Below are 12,500 nucleotides of genomic sequence, written 5' to 3'. Positions count from 1 at the left end.
ATTTTTATCTCGTTGCATAAAACCATTATCAAGATTATTAAACCAAATGTTTTCCCAACCTCGGCTAAGCAATACTACCCTTCCCACCAAAACTGAGCCGAAAAGATAGATATGAGAAAACTAAGGTAGTGCCTACTTGGGTTTCCCAACAACAACTATAAGCATGCAATTTTGTAAACGAAAACATTTAGAAACACAGGATCAAAATGCATCAAGTGCAACTTGCCTTCACCCTGTTGCTCAGCGGGATCCTCGAACTCCTGGTTCTGGAAACCTGCAAACTCCTTCTCCTGGATATTGACGTCTAATCGCAAAATAAACAAGGCAATAAACACCAAGAACCAAGAAAGAGCCAAAATCACACATGACAACTCGATTTATTATTTATTTGATTTTTGATGAATTATTGGTGAAGGAAATGATTAGATCGAAGTTGCGATGGTGGAGATATAGCTTGGAAAGGGTGAAATAAAGGCGTAGGAATTTTCTTGGGATTTTCTAGAGACTCTAGGTAATTACTTGTATTTTTTAGATTTTCTAGCAATTTTTAGGAATTAAAAAGTTTTTTCTTAATTAAAGAAACTATTACGATCATGATAGCTGGTGATGTAATGGATGTCATCCTCTTTCTACATTGGGTGAGTTGATGTATTTATAGGCATACATCAACCACTCACATTGTCATTACATGTTTGCCCCTTATTCACAGGAATATTCTTACTAACACTAGGGACTATTCTAGGGTATCTCAGAGGTATTATGGTCATTGCCTACTTATATTGTCCTAAGCAACCAAATTTTGACACGTGTCTTGTGGGGGGTTTAATGAGAGTATGCCCAATCTTACGAAGGTAATATAATAAATCACTTAGTGAGTTTCGACGTTGATTATCCAAAGGATCAAAAACCCTCGCAACCACTACACCACTACTCCATAGTTATCAATCGTAACAAGACGTGGTTGACCTCTCTAAGAAGGTTTTTCCTGCAAGCGAATCAAGAACACAAGCAAGAACAATTATATACAATCGAAATATTGCTAATTACTATTGAAGTAATCGAGTTGGGGTTCCACAAACCGAACAAACGACGAAACTATCTAAAACAGAATAATCTATTCAAAGCTCAAATCTAAACTACGATGATTGTTGTATATATATAGATGGGACGTGAGGAGATTGACCTAGGTTATACAGCCGTAGAAAGAGACATACACAATCTGCACTCCGACCCTAACACGCTTACAAGGCTCGCAAGGCCCACAATGGTGATGTAATACCTTTTTTAATAATTAATCTACAGGGAATCTAAGGGTCAGACTAGATCCATTGAAAAGGTCTTATCATAAGCTTTCTAACAAGTCCAAAACCGCCTCAATTGGACTCCATATGCGAAAATTATACTCGTTTTACTGACATATTGTCCTGAGACTCGAGTAGACTTTGGAGTTTGACTAAACCTCAACTTCAAGTCTGAGTAGGCTTAGCTCTCGAGTGATGACATAAAGATAAGGTTGTGGTACTTCTTCCATATTTCTAAGCAACAAAATAACATAAAAATTTAGTAATATCCTATTCTTTACTAAGAAAGTATGAATAGTGAGGAACTTAGTATTAACTTTCATTTGTTATGTCACTAAACCATAATGTATACCTCACAAAGTAGAACCATACGATAGAGGAGCAGAGCTTAACACGATCAGCCTGCATTGTGTGGTTCATGCATCTTTACAGTGTAGAGTAGTACATCTACCAATATTGTATGGTTGGCAGCCTTCTTAATTCGTTCACCATAGCTTAGCTAACATAACTTCTATACTTCCATGTTGCAAGATGGTTTTCTTCTCTACCATGCTAACATCCATGCATCTGTTACTTAGCGAGTTATATGGGTGAAGTTTTATTTGTTTGCTTCACGATGTTTTGCGTACAAGTGAATAGATAAACCGATAAACCTCAACTTAACGTCAGGCTTTGTACAAAAACTAACACAAACGAAGTTATAAGACCAGTGTAAATGGGTGTCCCTGCTAAATTTGCAACTTCAGACATATTAGTAATAGTTCAACAAACAGTTTTGATTTCTGAAGGTATATACAGATTCAAAAGGGCTTCTATATATATAGTATAGTTGGTTACGTCTGGTTTCTTCACGTGTCTTTTTTCTATTTGAGATCAACAACACCTTTGTATAGTGTGTCTGTTTTAACCTTGTTGTGTTTGATAATTACAAATGTATGATGGCGTGGGAGCAGGGTATGTTTGCTCCAAAACTGATCCAGTTAGCTTATGCTCTGATTGTTACGGAGATAGAGCCCCTTTGTTGAACTAGAATATATTACTGAACATTTTGTCTCCGTTTTCTAAATTTTTGTATTGCTGGGTCCATTCGACTTGTAGGGTGACGTAATAGACCATATAGGTCAGACACCGTAACAGGTAGGATGAAGCACCTTCCTTTGAACTACTTATGCATGTACCTATTTAAATGATGAGTGTTCCTATATAATTGGCACTTTAGATTGTTAATGTCATGTAGTTATGTTGCAGTTTGAACATGGCAGATTCATTATTTAAAATACGTGCTTACATAAGCGAAGAGAATGAAAAAAGGAAAAAGAGAAGTAGGTCATGTCAAATGATTTTCTTACCACACTTGTTGCTATAGTTGCATATGTATGTTTTGGAAGGATGCCAAAGGATATTGGTGCATTTAATGATGATAAATAACGGTATAGAATTAGTAGATATTTTCTGCGAGATATGTACAACAGCTCAGAAGTAACCTAGTGTGATTAGTTACGGTTCACTAAACGATCATTCCATGACTTGTGCGCCATGTTGCGAGAAAAAATCTGGGTTCTGTGGTAGTGTGTACATAAATATTGAAGAGAAGTGGTAATATTCTTACATGTAGTGGGACATGGTGTAAAAAAAAGGGTGCTTCGTGCAACGTATAAACGGTCGTCAGAGACTATTAGTACGCAGTTTAAGGAAGTGCTAGGAGCTATTCTCTCATGGAGTTGGGATATTATCAAGGTTCCTAACCCTTTAGTTGAGCATCTTGAAGATTATAAATGGAAGTGGTTACATGAGCCTTTGGAGCACTAGATGGAACTCATGTTTAAGTATGTGTTCCACTATCAGCTCAAAGGAGGTATAGAAATATTAAGCAACAAATTACTACTAGCATGCTTGGTGTTTGCGACCGAAACATGAAGTTTGTGTATATCTTACCTAGATGGGAATGTTCAGCATTTGATTTATGTTACTGTCACAATTTTATGTTACTAAATCTTTGGTGCACCACAGATATAGAATGTATTAGTGCATTTCAGTATATGTCGCTGGAACATTGTAAAGAAAAAAAACAGGTTAGTTGAAACTGGTTAGCGAAGCTAGGAGCACTATGATCTCTTTTATTAACGGAATGCTTTTTTTTTTGTTGAGGGAAACAATATGGATGTTTGCAATGGACAAGTAACCATAGATGATTGTAGCATATATGATCTTGTAAAATACCATGAATTGCTTGTTTGGTGGCTACGATATGTCACTTGGAATCTGAAATCAGCATGAATTACGCTTTCTACTTGCTGCTTCATTAGCTGATTGTACTGTTTCATCTCATTTCACCATCTGATTATTTTCTATGTGAATATGTCTAGTGGAGAACAAACACTAATATGATTATTTGTGTTTTGCATAACAACAAAGCTGCTGCAAGAACAAAGTTGTCAAGAAATGTGATGCAATTAGCCTCATTTACTCCAAAGACCATGCAATAGGGGAAGGTGCAAGGACTGGTGTTGAGAGTTCACATGAAGTAGCAACAAAATTAGATGCTAAAATTGGTTGTGAAGGTAGGCCTAATGTGTCATCTAGTCCATGGAGGCATGAAAGTAGCAAGGCGAAGAGGCACTTAACACATGACACACTTTGCAATTTGATTGGAGTGACCAATACTTCTTTTCAGACTTCTATGAAGGCAGCTGAGCCTATGCAAGTCCCCATGGTAAGTTCACCTGAAGAAGCATTTGAGACCCTCCAAAAGATACCCAACTTGGCCTACAATATACTTACTAGTGATGAGCGTAAATTAAATCTCTTATGACCCTTCCAATGGACATGAGAAATAATTAGCTACTCATGCAAATCTGAAACAAGTATGGTTGGTTGCTCACGATTAGCCACTTTGTTGTGATATGTAGTGTATGTCATGCATGTATTAGTCTTGATGTATTCAGACATTTTAATGTATGCGTGTCATGATTTTCTATGTGTGGACCTCTTGTAATTAAAGATGGCAACAGACAAAATGCCCACGGATAGAGGCTTTACGTGCTTGCACTGGCAAGGTAAATCTCATGCCTGGGCCCACATCCACCGCCTGTGGGAAAAATGTGCCAGTGGGCAAACCCATGCGTCCGCTAAACCAGATCACCATCCAGAATCCAGAACTAGATCACTAGAATAGAACCATCAAGCATCTAAATTCAACTTCAACATCCAAAATGTCTCAAATCTAAATGAAATAAGCAACTAAATACTCACTGTCATATAAATAACAAGCATCTCATATGCTGATATGCATAATTGAATACATAGTTACGCTCATAGTTCATTTGACACATACAATAGATATGGTTCAGCAAGACATAGCCATAGACAACAAGTCCACAAATGGAAACAAACAACAACAAATTAGATCATTAATCAGAATCCTTAGTAGTTAATTGTACATGCAAGATTCTTCCTTCATTTCTTCTTCAATGTCTTTAAGGCATGACCAAAAGCTATTGAATCTTTCACCACCTTCATCTACAATCAAGTTTCATATACATTAGTAGCTACAACCTACAGTTCATATATTTGAAATAAAATGCATTGCAAATGCACATTTGTTTACCTTTGAGAGAGTGACGAAACCAACTTTGACTACACATCAAAGCTTCCAACTTTCTAGGAGTAAGACGGCTGCAATGCTCACTCTAAATGCTTTCACTAGTACTAAAAGTTGATTCTAAAGCTACTATGGCGATTGGAATAGCGAAAATGTCACGAGCAATAAACCTCAAAGTGGGATCATGAATTCCCTCCAACTTCCACCAACTAATGCCATCAAAATAATCATTCTCATCATGAGGAAGAGTTTCGTCATCCAAATAGCGATCTAGCTCATTCTTAGTTCTAACTAAAGAAGAAGCATCAGTAGTCTTCATATTTGCAGCAAGGGTTTTAAAAATTGACAACACAACAGCTACACTAACTGAAGAAGAAGCACCACTAGATGATGTACCCACAAATTCTTGCTCATTCACTTGGTAATATTTCATCAAACAAGCTAGCAATTGATGGGAATCTATCACATATTTTTCGGCTGCTTTTTCACAAAAAGGGCAATGTAGCAAGCATGTAACATTGTCATCTTATGACATGAATCAAGAATAACAACAACAACCATAAGACCATGGATGTCAATCCAATACTTATCATACTTTACTATCATGATCGCAGATATTTTCCTAATAGTTTCATCTTCATCATGACCCCAAGAGTTGATTTTAAGTTTAATCTCACATATTTTAGGGAAGAAAAGGTTAGCTGTAACATATTTTATCTAGAAAATAGCCCAATGAGCTCTTAGAATAATTTTAATTTCTCACAAACAGTAGTAGCAAATATTCAATCATTTTCTAGTGGACAAACATAGTTCCTATCAAGCTCACCCAAACATTCAAAAACCTTCCTATAAGGTATAGCAATACTAAGCATGATATAGGGTTGAGTTCCACCTTGTTTTGCAATCTAGGTGCAACTTCTTGTCCAATTCAACATTTTCATCTAGAGTTGTCTTCTCAAACTTTTCATACCTCTTTGGTGTAGCAACCTAATAAGCAACACTGTCTTGGATGTTTGCAAGCGCAATTCCAATGACTTCCATGCCATCTTTGACGATGAGGTTGAGAACGTGTGCGCAACACCGCATATGCAGCCATTTTCCTTTCAATAGCATGTTAGCTGCCCCAAGCCTTGTCTCCATTAATCCAATCATGCTATCATTGGTATTGCAATTGTCAAGGGTCACAATTGATACCCTTCAATCAAGATCCCCACTCTGGAGACATTTGTGCAATGCATTACAGATATCCTCTCCAATATGGGGGCATGGCACCTACATGAAAGAATGCAATAATTCAGCTAGACAGTTCACAATTGACATAAATATACAATTTGGACAACAAGCAAATAAAGAAAATATACACTAAAGAATGCAATAATTCAATTGGACAGCAAGCAAAATTAGATAATCACCTCAATATGCAGCTTTTAAGTATCCACGAGTCATCAATAAAATGTCTGGTGACTGCCATATAGCCTCTTTTTTGATTATTAACTGCCCAAAGGTTAATTGTAATAGCTACACGACAATTGATCCTTTGAAAGATTATCCTAGCTTTCCATTTGTCTCCCTCATAGAAACTCAAGATGTCTCTTCTAATAGTGTTTCTAATTCCCATTTTAAACAAAGGTTGCAATGCACTAACAGATTTATGAAATCCATGGTGAAAACAATAGACAACAGGTATTCATGTAGTATCATGAAAAAAAAAGCTCTTCTAGCTACATCTTGATCAAACACATAGTTCTCTACAGCCATTGCCCCCCCCCCCTTTTAGTGCTTCCAAACCTCAAATTAGCTTGGATTTTCACCCATGGTTTCTTTTTATTGTACATACAAGTTTTCAAATGAGTTTTCAAATGGGTTGTACCATTTCTTAAGGTGGCTGAAAGCTTCTTCTTGCAGTGGTTGCATTTAGCCTTCCAAACACCATCATCACGCACTTTTTCAAAGTCATTCCACATTGTTGAAGTGAGCTTCCTCTTTGAGCCAGTAGTAGTAGCAGCTTCTTTGTCCTCCCCCTCTGATATGTGCACAACATCTATGTCTTCCTCAGTACCAACTGCACTCACAAGAGGACCAAACGCAACGGTTGCATGAGAGGCTTTCAGTTGGGAGCTACTAGGGATTGACATTGCAGCTGCATTCACAAATGGAACAAATTACCATTGCAGTCACAAATTAAACTAGCTAGTATGCACAATTGTCCATTAAATTCTGAGCTACCTAAGGCAAGGATGGAGCAGGTCGGCGAGGTCGATAGGATCCGATTCTGGGTGCATCGTGATGCTGCGAGCCTCCTTTGATGGCGGATAGCTGGATTTGGATCCAAGACTGGGGGGCACCAGGCAGAGGGGGGGAGGGTGGGGTCGCCGACTCGCCGGGAGGGGGTGCTGGGGTGGTGGCGGAGGACTGGCAAACGGCAGGGCGGTGTGGAGGCTGGTCGGTGGCAGGGCGGTGTGGAGGCTGGAGAGCCACCGACGGTAGGGCGGTGTGGAGGCCGACTAGTGGTGGGAAACCCTAGGTGGCAATTGGTATATATACCAACTTCACTTGAGGGCCCACATGTCAGTTAATTGGAGTGGGTTTGGTGGGTCGGGCACGGGTTTCATTTTTTCTTGCCCGTTAACTTTTGCATGCTGGGTTTAGGATGAAACCCGCACCCATGCCCGTTGGTAGACATTGACATCCGCATCCGCGCCTATCGGGTTTCTTGCTCGCGGGCACGTGGGCATTTTCTGCCCGTTGCCATCTTTACTTGTGATGTATTCAAACAATTTTATGTCATGCATAGACCTCTCGTGATGTATTCAGACAATGTAATATATGCACGTCGTGATCTGAATTCTTTATGTGTGACGTCATTTCATAAGAACTGACCACATTAGCACTGTGTATGTGGCTGTTATGCTTTTGTTCATGTCCAATTTGATGGAAGTCAACATATTTGTGCAATTCTGCTTTTGTTTTTTTATTTGATTGTTGCTGGACATACGTTCAAGTCCAACATGATGGACTGAATATTCCTTTTTGCATGAACTGGTGGCAAAAAATTAGGATCCGGATATTTGCACATATAGCTCAATATTTGTTTGTAGAATTAGGATCCAGGTCATACTTGTTTGATTACCTAACAATTGAAGAATGCATACTTGGTACCCAGTACATACTTGATGTTTGCCAGAAGTGGAATTGTAATCCTACTCATTTCACTATTTTTTTTTTTTGCATTTCGGTAATCAGCTCTCTAATTTTACTTCAGTGCATCAAAGCCTGATGAATCAAGATGTACTGATGTGATATTCAAACTAGAAAATTATGTATGCACAGTTCTTTAAATTTATCATGCAGTTCACATCACAAAGGCCGATAATATGTATATATGTAAAATAGTTTACAAGTGATCACACCAAGACAATCCAAAAAAGACAGATCCAAACAGGTTCATGAGTTGAATTACATTTGGATTCATCCGGCAAATTTAGCTTGCAACCAAACAACATAATTAAGATTATAGTCCAATTCCAATCCTTAGGAAATGGAATTGGTTCTCTAATTCCAAGAACCAAATGGAGCTTTAGGGACTTCTAAGCTGCGCTTGCTAGTTTGAAGTTTTCTCACATATAAGTTCATTATCCCAACTTGTCCCTTACCTCGCTAGACAACTTGGCCTTCTCTCCATGCCTCAAATTCTAAGAATGAAAAAACTTCTATTTGATACTCCAAATTTCGAACTCAAACGATTGAAAAACCTTTGAGCACATAAATGAAATTTCAACTCAATATACTCAACTTTGAATTCACGTATGTAGGGAGTTTATCATGATTTTGTAAAGTTTGAATGTGGAAATGTACATTTAAATTGGGATCCTATAGTTTTTGAGCTAAAGCATATCATAACGTTCAGCATATAAAGTCAACTTTCGACTCATGTTAGATTTCAGCTTGGAAAGTGAAAAAAAATTAAACGATAGCATCTCATGTTGAGGCAGCACTGCTCCTTGACATTGTGCGTTTAGGGTTTTGCGGTGAGGAAAGGAGGAGCACGAGATGTTAAAGTAATCAAGAAAAAGGAGGGAAGAAAACACTGTGGCAACAAATTATTGGATATGTATATACTTTTCTTACAATATACCTGTGAAGACGAAATCAAACCTCAAGTTTCTTAAGTTTCTTGGAAAAAGATCAAATTTCGCTTCAGGGTACGTTGGCAATTTTCCCGTGGTCACTACGGCATCGGCATCTCCATGGCCAGGCACGCACATGATCTGATCGGGCACGTGCATCGTCATCCCATCCAAAGCAGAGGCCCAACAAGTAACCGTCTTGTCAGCCTCACCCGCTGCGGTCCACCGTGCACCGAGCCCACCCGTTCCCTCACGGCCTCACCATCCCCTCCACATACGAGGCGTGCGTCACCGATAACAGCACCGGAGTCTCACCGCCTCCCTCCCGGTCGTCGTCGTCGTCGTCTCCACCCCTCCCTCGTCTTGGAGGCGAAGAAAGAAACCGGCCACCTATAAATACCCCGCACCGCCCCACCCTCCCAACCAAACCCCGAAAACCTACCACCGCCCGTTCATTTCCTCCTCGACCGGACTCGCGGAGCTCAGAGAGGGCGACGACGGCGGCGGCGGTGCGAGAGGGGTCTGAGAGGAGGATCAAGGATGCACCTCTACAACGCGTGGCTGCCGCCGGTGGTGGCGGCCGCGGCGCGAGGGGAGGCGGCGGCGTTCGCTAGCGCGGTGCGGGGGGCCGCGGACGCGTGGCGGCCTGGGGATCCTGACTCCGCGTACGCTACACTCAAGTGGATCTCCGTGTTCGACCTGTAATTGCCTCCTCAAACTCTCCCCCTTCCCCGCCGCGTTTCGATTCGCTTTTGAGGTCCCGTTTACGCTTGGTGTGCGGGTTCGTGCGGTGGATCGCTGCTCCAATTGGTGTTACATGGAGCTGTGTTGACTTAGCAACCCGGTTTTTCGGGTAGCGGAAAGGGAGTGTGGAATTCGGCTTGTTGTGTTGTCAATGTGTTGCTGAGTGCCCATTTTTGCTCGGTGTGATCGCGTTTGGGTAGGGGAATTTTGGATTGCGGGAATCGCTATATCAACTCTCTGGTGCTTGTTTAATGTTTTTGGTGGTTCGTACTTCCCAGTATCCGTGTATTTTGCTGAATTTTAGGTATGCTAATGCGTTTTTGTAGTTCTCTGCTGAGTTTTTTGATGGTTCATACTGAGAATTTGGACAGCGAATGAGTGATTTCAGAGAACTGCTGTCGACGGCTAATTGTCTGCGAGGTGTAATTTTGAACAAACTGGGAATTCATACTAATGCAATTGTCAGAAGTATGTTGAGCTGTCCTTGGATTTACTATTACAGTAAAATGCACAGTTTTGTGTTTGCTCAATACGTTTGGATTTTGAGATTTTTTTTTCATAATATACCACACAATAGATTGTGGTTTTATATCAAATAACACCCTGGAGTATTTGATCATAAAATGCCACTACAAAGGTGATAATATCCCAGTTCTTCTGTATTTCCACAATTTCACCCAGCTTTCCCCTTTTTTTCCACGTCAAATGTGCAGAGTTCTCCTAAGTCCCTTCGCCAATCCGGACGAACATGACTTAATTCTATGGTTCTGTGGCAAGCTTATACCTGTAGTCTGTACCCAGTGACTCCATCTATGGCTGAAAATGGATAAATATGTTCTGGTTTGGCAATCTCTTTTACACTATTGCTTCGTGAGCACAGACCTCCATCCCTAGTGAAGGCAATGGTGGCGATAATGAATGTGGGAATACATTTGTGTTGTTCCTTGATCGAAATGCTATGGTAGTGGCAGTTGGCACAATTCAAGTAACCACCAAGTCCATGCTCACCGGAGAACCATGGGCCGTGTCTTGTGCAAACCCTTTTTATATGCTTAGAAAAAAATCTCTCATGTGGGCCATCATGATTGATTGATGGATCTGATTCAAATGGATGCAGCGAAGTGGAATCCATCTGAAGTCATTTCTTGACGAGTTCAGATGTAGGCTACACCCTTAGATTCTAATTCACTTAAATCTCATGTGTTGTCCTGTGGCCCACATGAGGAGTTCAGATGTCAGCACCCAAAGATGGCTTTGCAGTTTGCACTAGGCTCTTCCCCTTACTTTGTACATTTGAGTTTTTATCTGTTTGTTACAATTGGATACATTAATTAAGGTGGATCTGGTTTGCACAATCTTGTTTGAATTGAATAATTAATGTGATTGTATAATGAGAAAGATGCAGCTTGTTTCTATTGCAGGATAACTGACACAACACTTGAATCTGATTGATACAAACATTTGTTCTTTTACGCTTGCTCTTAGTGCTTTGGACTTTGTAAATAATGTGGTTTACAGAGTTTAGGGATGTATTAATGTTGATGTTTTCTTTTTCAATGGATATAGTTTTATTAAAGCGAAGAGCGATATTGCTCCTGAGGATGTACAGGCTCTTGTAGAGCTTGGATTGGAGATATTTCATGCATCTCAGAACAAGTTTGTTGTCCAGGTAATGCTCAATAATTAATGATTTGTCTATGGATAGTTCAGATCTGTTTGCTCTTTGGTGATCTATTCTTTTCTTGCTAAATGAATGGTAATCAGATTAAGTGGGGAGGTTTGCTCGTCAGGCTTTTGAGAAAGCACGGGAAGAGGCTTTCACTTGGTGTGCAATGGAGGCCGCTGTATGATACATTGATAAGGACTCATTTCAAGAGGTAAAGTTTGACCACATACACTTTTATCAATGATGATATAAAGATGGAAGTAGCTGAGCGAGATCTCTGTTTCAGAAACATGGGGCCTGAGGGCTGGAAAGTAAGGCAGCGGCACTTTGAGACTGTCACCTCCTTGGTGCGTGCATCTAGGAATTTCTTTCCTGAAGGTGCGGCGGCTGGGATTTGGTCAGAATTCAGGTTTGCAGCTTCTGTCTGGCGTATTAAACATGAATGATTTACTTGCTTTCTGGGATCCAGCTCATTCCTGTTTTTCTTGCTGCTTGGTTGGTTATATTAATTTTTTTATAACCCCTTTGTGTTATTGATCCACCCACTATAAACCTGTGTAGTGTTTAGAAGGACAGAATCACAGCTCAATCAACTAAGTATCTGAGTTCGTTTGACTTTTATTGTATGGGTTAGTAGTGCAATACAAGAAAATTCAAAGGATGGCAATAACAAAGGCATCTAATGACCTGCAGTGCAATATATAAGAGCCCGTACCAATCATCTTGAAAAAAGCTGTATTGGTATTTAACATTAGTGTTAAACCCCATACGTCCAATATATTCTTTCAGCACTAATCAGATATCACAGCAAAAGGATCTGCCAGAAAGATTTGGCTATATTTTATCTACCATTACAAGAATATTATGTTCCTTGTTGTATGAGCTGCACAAAAGTCCATAAACAGTCTGTAAATTTGCATTTTTATCTGAATTCTGGCGGGTCCTTAAACTTGCATAGGTGTGGCATTTATGTTCATGTACTTCTCTCCATTAGTTAAGTTCACCATCTAATCTATTAGCTAATGGTTATAGCCAACATGGATGTGATGAGTGATGAGCTA

At 39.8% G+C, this 12,500-nt stretch overlaps 1 protein-coding gene across 1 annotated transcript in view; it reads left to right on the top strand.

Moving 5' to 3' along the window:
* The first annotated feature begins 9,260 nt into the window (after window positions 1-9,260).
* LOC133926771 (proteasome activator subunit 4) overlaps window positions 9,261-12,500 on the top strand; it is a 28,432-nt gene continuing 25,192 nt past the window's right edge. Inside the window, exons 1-4 of the mRNA XM_062372843.1 lie at window positions 9,261-9,730; window positions 11,340-11,442; window positions 11,538-11,650; window positions 11,726-11,848. Of these exons, the coding sequence (XP_062228827.1) occupies window positions 9,570-9,730; window positions 11,340-11,442; window positions 11,538-11,650; window positions 11,726-11,848 (500 nt within the window). The 5' untranslated portion in view covers window positions 9,261-9,569. The remainder of the gene's footprint in view (window positions 9,731-11,339; window positions 11,443-11,537; window positions 11,651-11,725; window positions 11,849-12,500) is intronic.

Source organism: Phragmites australis, chromosome 8 (assembly GCF_958298935.1).
Source record: "Phragmites australis chromosome 8, lpPhrAust1.1, whole genome shotgun sequence".
NCBI classification, from domain to species: Eukaryota; Viridiplantae; Streptophyta; class Magnoliopsida; order Poales; family Poaceae; genus Phragmites; species Phragmites australis.
This window is presented reverse-complemented; position numbering and strand designations above follow the sequence as displayed.